General features: G+C 40.7%; 1 protein-coding gene across 8 annotated transcripts in view; it reads left to right on the forward strand.

Moving 5' to 3' along the window:
• Arhgap6 (Rho GTPase activating protein 6) overlaps window positions 1–12,669 on the forward strand; it is a 434,648-nt gene that overhangs the window by 393,122 nt on the left and 28,857 nt on the right. For all 8 annotated transcript variants that reach the window (XM_070040889.1, XM_070040893.1, XM_070040892.1 and 5 more), the window contains one exon: window positions 1,706–1,885. In XM_070040889.1, coding sequence (XP_069896990.1) covers window positions 1,706–1,885 — 180 coding nt within the window. The remainder of the gene's footprint in view (window positions 1–1,705; window positions 1,886–12,669) is intronic.

Below are 12,669 nucleotides of genomic sequence, written 5' to 3' on the forward strand. Positions count from 1 at the left end.
GTGACATGGGAAAGAAATAATAGCATGGCTATATATGTACTCATGCATATAGGAAAACATCTGAAAAGCTGATTTTTGCAACTAATAGAATTATGGGCATTTTGCTTCTATGTGCTTCTGTTTGCTTATTTTTTACTTTTTATTTTTTACTTAAAGTTACCACACAGTTCCCTTCCTTCACCTAGTGCTCTTTTTTAGTTCCTTCCATATCTCTCCTTCCTCTTTCTTGGTAAGAACTTTTGAAGAAAGCATCTGCATTTCGACTTCCTGACCCTCTACTGGAAAGGCTGTGTGGTTAACCATCAGCACCATGGGCCGTTCTGACCTTGAAAATATCTCACTGAACATCTGCAACTGAAATTCCCTTAGTGTCTTCCCAGATACAAGTTGCCTTTATTCTGGGAATGACTGGCCCATTCTCTGCTTCATTAACTGTTCTCATTTATGGTGTTGGAACCTAACAAATCCCACCTTAGGCCTCCATGTTCCTCTTCTAGTCCTTCCACTTGGAGACCTTACCTTCAGCGTGAATGTTCTCAATCCTTTTCTGCCCTGCTGACATTGGAAGCTGTTCTTCAATCCTACTTTTCTGATCTTAGTTCAGAAGCTAGCTGCTAGATCCTAGACCAAGGCGGCATGGTCCAGGTAGAAACACTTCATTATATTCCCCCACTAGACCTCAGATCACACCTTAAAAGAGACCAGTATGCTGTCCCTTCTCCTCTGTTGAGACTCCTCTGGCCCTGAGGTTCCTCCTCTCTCTCCACGCAGCACTCCTGTCACATGAGCTTGCTGTCTCTACTTGATCTATAGCAAATGCTATTGCTAGTTTCATTATTCACTTCACTGTGAAATTGCCCTTTCTCCAGATTTCCTGCTTTGCAGGCTAGCAAATTCTAGTCTTCCTTTCAGATCTTATACACATATAGCCACTTCTGTGCTACAGTCCCTGAAGTCCCAAGAGTCCCTAGAATGGAGGACTGTTTGTGCTCACTGCCTGAAAATGGCAGGTGTATTTCCTTCCTAAAATGCGAGCCCTTTCATCCAGGAGCTGATGGCTCATACCTGTAATCCTAGCTGCTCGGGAGGCTGAGATCTGTGGATTGCAGTTTGAAGCAGCCCAGGCAAGAAAGTCTGTGAGACCCTTATCTCCAAAAGGCTGGAAATGGAAAGGCTGGAAATGGAGCTGTGGCTCAAGAGGTAGAGCACAAGAGCTCAGGGACAGCATCCAGACCCTGAGTTCAAGCCCCTGGACCAGCACATACACAAACAAATGAGCCCTTTAAAATAATGCCTGTGCTATGATTATTGTTGGAAATGTTTGAAAATAATTAAAATCCATGTAAATTACTGAGCCTAACATAGACACTGAGTGGCTAGATCAATGGAGAGGTTATGGGTAAAGGGTTGATGGATAGATAGGCATTGATGTTTTCAGTACTGACAAAATAGAACGTTTATGTAATACTAACCTCACAATAAATAGCTTAGAGTTACAAATTTTTTACTCCATATTCTATTAGGATGACCTGATCTTCAATGCAAGGTACAAAGCAAAAGGGAAATGGATAGATTCTAACAGAGATAATATTGTCTTGGTGGGGGACAAGGGAAATGCAAAAGACAAAGTTTCCTAGATTATGCAGCCACCTAGAATTTCAAGTAACAAACATAACAATAGTCCTTGTGTTCTCTTCTCCTATAGGTCACAGGGAACAAAATGACATCTCTGAACTTGGCCACCATATTTGGACCCAATCTGCTACACAAGCAAAAGTCATCAGACAAAGAATTTTCGGTCCAGAGCTCTGCCCGAGCTGAAGAGAGCACGGCCATTATCGCTGTGGTGCAGAAGATGATTGAAAATTACGAGTCCCTGTTCATGGTAGGTGACCCTTCAGCAGCAGCTGTCTCAGGGAACTGTCTATTGGTTGCCTGTTGTACAGTAAAGTTCAAGTTCATCACTTTCTGTTTTGCAATGCTGGCAAGTGACTGAATTCCTCGAAAGTCTGACAGGTTTAGAAGAATAAGAAATTTCCTAACTGAAAGTAGAGGTGTGGCTCAAGTGGTAGAGCACCAGCCTTGAGTGAAAAAGCCATTCAAGACCCAATACCAGTCCACACAAAACTGTTTCATAACTATAATGTCAAATGTTGTTTGTGAGTCATTGCTTAACATACATACCAGAATAACAAACTTTATTTTGGTCCTCTAAAGACTAATTACATTTGGAAGAAAGTGAATGATCTTTATGTAACGGTAGTCCTTGCTCAAAATATTGATAAAACTTTTTTTTAACAGTCTGTTTATAGTCTTCATCAATTCATGTGTTCGTAATCAACCTCAGTGGTGTCACCTGCTCTAGGATCAATCCCAACGTTCGGCCTCCTGCTTCACATCTACTTCCCCTGTCCTTCCCATGTTGCCTCCTATGCTCCTGCTCTATCTCTTGATCCTCAATGCTGTTCTCCTTGATGTTTATCTCACCATTATGCTGCAGCCATTTATGACCATTTCCCCTACTAGACTAGAAGGGCATTTAAAACAAGGGCTGTGCCCTTGTTATCTCCTCGCTGTATCCTCTGTTCTCTCTTGGAAGGCCTTCCATCTGGCAAGCAGTCAAGAAATATTTTTTTTGAGTTGTATTGAATTACCAGTTCCTGTTTTCCTTCATAAAACTGCATTGCTTGCTCCAACTTCCCTTGAAACATTAGAACAAATGCCAATTCTCTTCTATTTCTGTTCTCCTCTCATATTGCATGTCAGAATTTACAGGAAATATCTGTGTTTCTTCTCCCATTTCTCTTGTTACTCTACAAGCATTGTAAAGCCCATCTGTTCCACTAGAGCCTTTAGTGACTTCTTCAACGTAAAAATGTTAGTTGCCTCTTTTGAGTGTCCCTAAGTAATAGCCTAAGCTTAGCAAATACCTTGCATTTAATTCTTTTTCCATGTTTTCCCCCTTTGTGACCACACTAAGGCTTGAACTCAGGGCCTGTGCGCTGTCTCTTCAGTTTTTTGTTTTTGTTTTTGGTTTTTTGCTTAAGGCTGGTGCTCTATCACTTGAGCCCCGGCTCTACTTCCAGGTTTTTTGCTGATTAATTAGAGGTAAGAGTCTTGTGGACTTTCAACCTGTAATCCTCATATCTCAGCCTCCTTAGTAGCTAGAATTACAAGCATTAACCATCAACACTTGGCTCCTAGCTTTGTCTTGTACTCATTTATTTTGGAAATCTGAGAGCCAGTTGTTTAGAATAGTTTCCTTGGATGTCTTACCTATGGGACTGTGAACGAGTACTTCGAGTAAGCATCAATTTCAACTCCTGTGAAATGGGAAAGATAAAAATAGGACCAAATCCCAGAGTGGTTACCAGAATCATTCAATCTGTGAAAATATTATGCAAACTGTAAATGTCTGTGTGAGTGTTAATGAATAATTCTATTAGTTGGCTAACATGAGCTCTCTTGAGTTGCAGAACTTTAATACCATAGACAGAAATATTCTGTTGACATAATGCTTAATCAGATATTTGGCAGGCAGCCTTCCAGGTGGCAACTTAGGAACTACAACTCCTTGCACAGTAAGACTCTGCCATACCTAGGATTTAATGGTCAAATCCAGAAGGACCATCCATCATATATACTGAAATCCCATTGGCCAGAATGTATTTACAGGCATACTTAACTGCAAGAAAGACTGGAAAGTGTATTCTGGCTAGATGCCCAGAAGGTAAAGGAAATGGATGACCATGGTAAAACGTTCACTGAGATGGAATAGTATCTTGCTCTTCTTTTTTGCTCTGAATCATTGTCCTTGCGTTGTAAATGGTCAGCTCTCAAAAATGTTGAATTAGTCATTGTCTTTATAAAAATTTCACACTTCAGCCCAAATCCTCATAATTAATTACATATTTAGACGAATCAAGTGTCTGATGTTTTCAACATTTTCATCAAGTTTTAAGTCCCATATCATCTTGCCAAGTACTCTTGGCATTACTTCATGTTCTCTGGACTTCTTTTTAACAAAATAATATCTCTCATCGATCTTATTTCAATTCTCAAAATTTTGTATTCTAAGCAATGTTTTCTTTTATATGAAACCACAAAGCATTGTGCATTTTTTTCTCACCTCAGATACTAGCAGAACTCTTCCTAGCCTCCTCCAAAGCTAAGAACAGCAGAAAAATATCAGTATTTCCCCTTTTCCAAATACAATCTCTGCAGAAACGGCTATGGAAATTCTCTTAGATGGTAGTAACTCAAATTGGCATTCCTAAGTTGTAGTCTTTTTTGTGTTAGTAATAGGGTTTAAATTCAGGGCCTCAGGCTTGCTAGCCAAAATGCTGTACCACTTGAACCATGCCCACAGCATTTTCTTTTCTTTAGTTATTTTTTTTTATCAGTTGTGGGGCCTGAACTCTGGGCCTGGGCGCTGTCCCTCAGCTCTTCAGCTCAAGGCTAGTGCTCTACCACTTGGGCCACAGCGCCACTTCCAGATTTTTCTGCTTATGTGGTGCTTAGGAATTGAACTAAGGGCCTGAGGCATGCGAGGCAAGCACTCTACCACTGAGCCACCTTCCCAGCCCTAGTTATTTTTTGTATATATTTGGTCATATGTTTTTGCCTGGTCTGGCCTTGGACCAGAGATCTTTCTACCTCCACTTCTGGAGTAGCTGAGATTAGAAATACACACTACCTTACTCAGCTTTTATGTTGGGATCTCACCAACTTTCTGCCTAGACTGACCTGAATCTGAGTCTTCTTATCTCAATACCAGGTAGCTCGGATTATAGGCATGAGCCACCAGACCTGGCCCCTAAATTATGGCCTTTACATCTTGAAGAGGCCTTCCTTGACATCTGGCCTAATATGCAACTTTCTGCCACTACCTTCATATCCCCAACACATACATGACTTTTCTCCCTATGCCCATTTCCTACCTTTTTGCTCTCTAGTGGCAAGATTTACTAACTTCTTCTGTTTGTTTCCTCCCCAAAATGTAATTTGGGGGTCAATTTCCACCTACTTTCTTTACTGAATTATTCCTGTAATTGTTCCCATTATAGGACATGATGAGAACAAAGTAAATATTGGTTGAATTAGTGAATGGCTCAATGGTAGCGCTGTGATATAGGATTTCCATATTACCAGTTGCTACCTATACAAATGTGAAAAGTTTAGACCTAAGGGAATTAAGTATGTCTTCCTCAGAGTAAGTTCATCGTTAATATAATCATTCTTAATCTCCTTAGATGAATCATAGGAACTATGATTTGGTTATCAAGGGGTAACACAATTAATTTCATTACATTTTTGATGCCTTTAACGTAATTGGCATTTCAGAATCTGTTGGTGTTTGGTGAAAAAACTGGTCTGTGTGGGTGGAGAATAAAAGACAACTTTATGTACGTGTGTGTCTCTATACACACGTATGCATACATACATGCATAGTTTGGGTTTGCTTTTTAGAGAAGCTTCAAAAGGGCCCAATAGCTAAAGGTAGTTAGCAATTTTGAAGCTTTATGGTTCTTAGAAAGGTTTATGAGCTCAGTAATGGAGACATTGCCTCCATTGATACTAGAAAGCAAGACTTGCTAGGGGAGATTGTGACCAGCTTGTCCTCGGAAGCATAATATCTCCTGCGGGCAATGACTCCATAGAGGAACTAATGGAAGGGATCTAGAAACCCCCAGAGGTTTGGAAAGGACCCAAACATTGTTCCAAATGTCCTTCATTTTCCAAAGCTAAGATTAACTCTCTGCTGTGGTTAAAAATCTGAGTTAATAGCAAGAGGCAGAAAAGAGCTAAGTTTTGACTCAGAATACAGAAGAGACGAGACACCTAGGTTCCGAGACTAACATATGGTTCAAAGGCTAACATGAAACTGAAGGATCAGAATTGGAGCCGGGGGTGGGGGGAGGGTATATCAGGAAGCCCTAGGTTCCACTCTCAGCACTGCAGTAATTTTGTTTGAAGGAGGGGGTGTAAGTAAGTTGCGCTAGTTAAGTCTTGCACTGATTGTTTGCTTTGGGGCGCTGGTATGGAAGTCCTAGAGTTGGAAATAGGTCATGATAACACCCATCGTGCAGCAGCAGATTATAATAGTTTTTGTCAAACATAAACAAGCAGCAGAGATGGCAAGGACAGGTGTTAAACAGTCAGGTTCCTAGGCTCCTCTCCAAAGAATTGGCTTGAGTAGCACTGACATATTGAACGTGGGGCTCATGAATCTATACTTTCTAATGAACATTAGCCGTGGGGGGGGGGGGAGGTGTGGCAAGATTCTGGTCAGAATTTGGGCAAACACTGGTTAGCTGAAAAGACCATGTGTTGCCAAAATTTAGATGTCAATGAGTGAGCCAAATTCAGATTGCTGTTCAGCCATTTATTTGCCAATATAACCTCAGGTCCCACATTTAATGTCCCTAAGCCTTGCTTTTGCTGTTGTACATAAATAAGATTAATGGATCTACTTTTCTGGATTATTTTCACAATTCTAAAGGACATTTTAAGGCTTCAAGGGAAGATTTGACATATACAAGACACTAAAATAATTGGAATAGCTGCTATTATGATACTGAAGTGCTAAGGTATTTGTTCTATTATAACCAATTCAGGCGTCACCTTGAAAACAAAGCCTACCCAAACTCCTGTGGATGACACATGCTCCCGGGCACTAACGCTATTCTTTGTTGTTTTGCCATAGCGTTTGTCACCTTTTAATTCACTCTATAATTTACCTATTTATCGCGCTTATTGGAAACTAACAGAATAGAGGGTTGAAGGCCAAGATTGTTGTTTTTATTCTGTTTACTGAAATCCAAAGCACCTAGAAAGTACCTGGTAAGAGATGGTACTCAGTGATTACTTGTTGAGTAATTACTGCAACTCTATATTGATAGACAAAATGTACTTTTGTTGTAGTTGCAGTTCATGATCCATGTTTCTTTTTTTTCTATCTTTATTATAAAGGTGATGAACGGGGGGGGGGTGTTCAGTTACGTAAATAAGGTGACTAGTACATTTCTTCTTAAACACTGTTACCCCTTCCCTCTTTTTCTCCCACATACCCTGCCCTACTCCCCTCCCCACCCCAAGTTGTATAGTTCATTTCCAACATAGTATCAAGTGAGTACATGCTCCATGTTCTAAGATTCCCCAGACCTCAAAACCATGGCTCTCTATTTCTGTTGTTGACAACTATCTCAAAACTGGTTGACATAAAATGACACTCTCTGGAAATAAAAGAGTCATTTGTTTCTAGAAATGGCCGTGGGTATTATCCCAAACAGAAAGCATTTGCTGACTAAATCTGTGGCACGCTAATTATTCTGAAGCCATGACTTCTGTAACGGATACTGCAGATCCCACACAAAGTGTATAGTAGCTCTTGGAATTAGTAAGCGCTTCAGAGCAGACTGGAGTAAACTGTCACTTCATCCTAATGACTGGTGTCACATGACTCTCACTACAGCATTTATGAGGAAGGGCAAGGAAGAAAAGGCGCCATCCTTGGAGGCTGACAAAAACTCCAGTGCAGTCGAGACGTGGGAAAGCCAGCGTGTTCCCACTCCACTGCTCATCAGCCTGAGCTAGGGCTCGCTCAGTACACATGGGAAATTCCCACTGAGTACTACAAAGAGTAAAGGTCAAAGCTGTAATGAAGATTCCAAGCTCAGAAGCCAAACTTTGCTCTTCATTCCCTAGTGTGAAATACATTTGTTTCTCCTTTTTGTGAGATGATATTTTGTTTTTTCCCACATTTTTATTTGCATCAATTAGCTACAAAAGAGGATTTCAGAGCCAGGAACTGGTGGCTCACACCTGTAGACCTAGCTACACAAGAGGCTGAGATCTAAGGATCACAGTTCAAAGCCAGCCTGGGCAGGAAAAGTCCATGAGACTCTTATCTCCAAATAACCACCTGAAAACCAGAAATGGTGCTGTGGCTCAAGTGGTAGAGTGCTCACCTTGAACTGAAGAGCTCAGGGACAGGTGCCCAGGCCCAGAGTTAAGCCCCACAACTGACAAGATGACTTCATGTTAACATGTCCATATACATATAAAATGTTCCTTAATCAGACTCCTTCCCTTCCCTCCTCCTAAACCAGTCTCAACAAACCCCATTGTTCACATATATACATAAAGTATTTTGGCCATATTCACCCTCTTTCACCCTCCTTAGTATCCACATTTTGGACGTGATCCGTTTTTTTTTTTTTTTAAGAAGGCTAATTGTTCAAAGGGCTTGTACCATAGGGTTCAACATATGTTTCTACAGAACTTGAATCAGATTGACCTCCTTGCTTACTCTCACTTTCCCCACCTTCTCTACCCTGTATTATTCAATTGATTTCAGTGACTCATTTGCAGAGAATGGATGGGACTAGAGATTGTTGAGTGGCAATGTGTTTTCTTACAGCCTCGTTTCCATGCCAAGTCAATAGGAGTCAAGCAGTTATCTGAAATTTTGCCAGTGTCTCCTGACAACTGTCTCTGGTTTTCATTTTCTTTTTTTAAAAAGTGTGTGGTTCTAGAGATCGGGCTAGTTGTTAGATACATCAATAGCATACCTCAATTTTACCACTGTTTCATGAGGAACAAACCAAGTTCATCTGACCAAGCACTGAGCAACTAGGTGAATTATTTCTACAAACTCATGCCTCCCCACAAGCAAAAAAGAGAGACACTGTTATGGCTTTTCAGATGCAGTGTCCATTTGAGAACCAAGAGAGAAAATATATCCAACCCAATTTGAATATGTATTGAACCCAGTTTGAAGGGGATCTTTAGCAATATTAACACCTGTGGACTGATGCAAGTATTCACCCACCTGATGCTAGGGCCCATCTGATGGCTTCAGCACAGTCTGTGTTCCTGCCTAAGCCTTCTCCCCTCATCACAGCCTGCGAAGACAGAGCACCTGTGCCACTGGCATAATATTCAGGCCAGAGGGAGCAGAAGCATCTTGTGCCTGAGATTTTTTCCCCACTGTCTTTAGTCTGTTTCCCTGGAGTTGTGACTGCTAAGTTTTCTTCATCTTTCTATCTTGTCACCCTCCAAGATAGTCTCACGAGTCTTGCTTTTTCTCAGAACTGTCATTTATTCATTAAGGTACTCCCAATTATCCCCAAAGTTTCTCTAGCACGTATCAGGCACTTAAGAGATACTTGTTGAATTTAATGCAACTTGCTTCTCCAAATGCACACAGACCCCTTAAAATATTGAACCACCTGTCACAACACAGCCATATAAAATGTTGGATGGAGGCTGAGCCTGCCTTGGTTTGCACTTTTGCACCCATAAATAGCCAATGTGATTTCTTTTGGAGTGTTTTCTGGCGAAAAAAAAGTAAGTTGATTTCCAGTGATATTTACCTTTGCTGGAGACTTGTTAGAGTTTTAAAGACCAGAGCATTCTTCTTGGTCAAGTGCAAAGTGGTAGCTTGGTGTGGAACACCCAGTGGCAAGTACAGGAAGGCTGTGTCCTGGGAAATGCTCTTTGAGGAGCACGTAATAGTTTGCTGGGATGACTTACTGAATGGAGAAAACTCGTACCAGTTTCTCCTCTCAGTAGTTTGTGGAATAAACTACCTCATAGAACTTATACCCTAGGCAATCATTCAAAGTTTCATCTTTAATTTGATAGGGTAGATTTTAATTGTGACAGTTTTATCCTTTCATATATTCAGCGTTTACATTTTTCTGTGAAGCAGGAGACTAGAAAATTCTTTTGATTTTTGGGATAGCATTATGCTTTGAAGAAACCCATTAAAACCTAAGAAGTTGAGCCTTCAGATAAACACAACCATAAATGGCACCCTTACAAAATACCTAAAATTGCTATATAGTTCACCAAAACCCAGTAGATCTTTTGATAGAAAATGATCGAGTAAGTGGAATCACTGTGAGCGGGGTTTTGTTGCTTCATTTTAGCATACAGAACTGCTGGAGTGAAATAAAGGGTCTTTTCACTCTCACTGCCTAGCTCCCATTTTGCTATGTATATAGCAAAATTCCAGAAAAGGACAATTCTCTTTGAATATTGAGGCATACTTTCCATTTATTCATGGAAACAGTGGCTTCATAAGGCTGAAAATTTCTAATAATCCTCAGCTTTGAAATGAAGTGTATTTTCTCACTCTAGAAATGAAGGCCAAGAGGACTGTGCTACATAGTATGACATTGGTTCTACTTACAAGAAAAAGAGAAGCATGTGGACAAGAGCTGTATAACTAATATACATCATACAGATCATGGCTGTGGATTATCAGTATCATTTTCAGCCATTTCAGCACCATTCCCTGAGCATCTCTTGGGTAGCTTGAGATCTGGAAAAGCATAAAATAGAGGAAGTGAGTGAGTGAGTATCTTGGATGTCTTCATGGGGACTTCTGGAGAGAAGAGTGGGAAAGCCATGTTAGAAGAAGAAAAAGGGCAACATGTAGGAAACATTAGACTACTACATGTGACTTTAACCTGAGGCTTCATTATCTCACAGAGTAAAGAAGTCTCAAGGGAAACAGTGCTAGCAAATCAATAGCACTTTGTTCTCTCTGCCCAGCCATCTTGAGCTGCAAAATGGTTATAGTGTTTGGTAGCATCTCCCATGACCATCTTATAACTGACAGAAAGCTATTTCCAAGATGGGCGTCAGTGACTCAGACCTGTGACCCTAACTCCTCAAGAGGCTAAGGTGCAGAAGGCCACTGTTTGAAGCCAGCCCTGGCAGAAAAATCTGCTAGACTCCATCTCTAAAATAACTAGCAAAAATCTGGGGTTTGAAGGTCTGGCTCAAGAGGTAGAGCGCCAGATGAATATGCAAGATGAGAAAGTGCAAGGCCATAAGTTCAAACCCCAATATCATAGGGAAGATTTCTTCTCATTATAATATGAAGGAAATCCTTTTCAATAACTTCCCACAAGGCCTTCCTTGGAATGCCTGTCAGGATTGCTATATCAGTTCCAGATCAACCCATCAGATAATTCCCTGAAGGCAGGAACCCAGCCTCCTAATGATGTAACTAGCAGGAAGACTCAAAGTCTGAAGGAAGTGAGAGGGAGAAACTACACAGTCTGGCTTGACGACCATGGCAGTTGAAGGGGCTGTGAGGATTACAGGCTGTAACTCTAGAAATTCACAGGGAAGAACAGAGGCATGGTAAGAGAAAATTCCCACGACACTGTTCACCAAAAAGCAAAGGGGAAGAAAGAGTGATTTTCTTTTGACTAATGGATACAAAGATAGAGATGACTATTAGACAAGAAAAAAGATTCATTGAGCAAGTCAGGCATGCTTGTAATCTGAGCGCTGGAAAGGCTGAGGTCGGAGGATGGTGAATTCAAAGCCACCCTGATCTATAAAACTAGTTCAATCCAACCTGAGCAGCACAGTGAGCCCGAGCCTCAAAAGTCAAAACACTGGGTGCCGGTGGCTCACGCCTGTCATCCTAGCTACTCAGGAGGCTGAGATCTGAGGATCGTGGTTCAAAGCCAGCCCCGGCAGGAAAGTCCGTGAGATGCTTATCTCCAATTAACCACTAGAAAACCAGAAGTGGCACCGTGGCTCAAGTGGTAGAGTGCTGGCTGTGAGCTGAAAAGCTGAGGGACAGCGCCCAGGCCCAGAGTTCAAGCCCACGACTGGCCACAAAAAAAAAAAAAAAAAAAAAAAAATCAAAACCTTTGAAAATGACTTTTGTCCATTCCATATTATCTACTTTTGTTGTTTTTCCATTTAATTGTTTAATGTATTTTATCTAGTTGTAACTTTTTACTAACAACCTTCTTTGAATGGATAGATTTTTCCCGGTAGCCTTTTGATCCTCCTAACACCTTCATTACGGAAAATGGGTCAGATTTTCAGATGTGGATACAGCTTCCTAAAGATAATTTCTGTGTCTGTTTACATACATTTGTGTCAGGACCCCAAATGGAGCTCAAGGGCTGTGAACACCATCAAACATCTTTTGAAAGCGTCCTAACACCTGAAACAATGCAAATGTGAACAATCTTCCTGGATTATTTCTTCCTTACTTCAGTTGCAGTTTGCTATCAGCTCATTTGCTTGGCTTCTTGGTTCTTGATTATACATCTAACTTAATCAAAAATGGATGTTCACTCAATTAAGCTGGGCTGTAATTTAAATTGTTTTATTAAATGATAGGCAATGAAATGTGCAGTTGTAGAAAAAGATTAGAGAAGTCCAGGCATTGTTTCAAGTCCCCTACCTAAAGCTCTCACTGGGCACCACATAATAAACCATTCTTTATGGGAAAATGTACTTTTATCATATGAATTTTAGATTTCTTATATCATTTTGTAACAAAGGTAAAATGCGAATTAAATTAATGAATTCTATCCACTATAATTAGTTTTGTATGATACATAGGAAAGTGATGTTAGCTCTTTCTTTAATACATGGGCCTACATTTTTTTACTATCTTTTTCTTTATATAGAATGTCTCCAGGCCAAAATGGTATAGATCTTTTAAAAAAGAAATTGTAGCCGGATGCTGGTGGCTCACACCTATAATCCTAGCTAGTCAGGAGGCTGAGATCTGAGGATCACGGTTCAAAGCCAGCCCAGGCAGGAGAGTCTATAAGACTCTGATCTCCAATTAAGCACCAAAAAAAGCCAGAACTGGAACTGTGAACCACATGGTAGAGTGTT

Source organism: Dipodomys merriami, unplaced genomic scaffold (assembly GCF_024711535.1).
Source record: "Dipodomys merriami isolate MVZ:Mamm:240054 unplaced genomic scaffold, mDipMer1.0.p SCAF_3, whole genome shotgun sequence".
Taxonomy (NCBI): Eukaryota; Metazoa; Chordata; class Mammalia; order Rodentia; family Heteromyidae; genus Dipodomys; species Dipodomys merriami.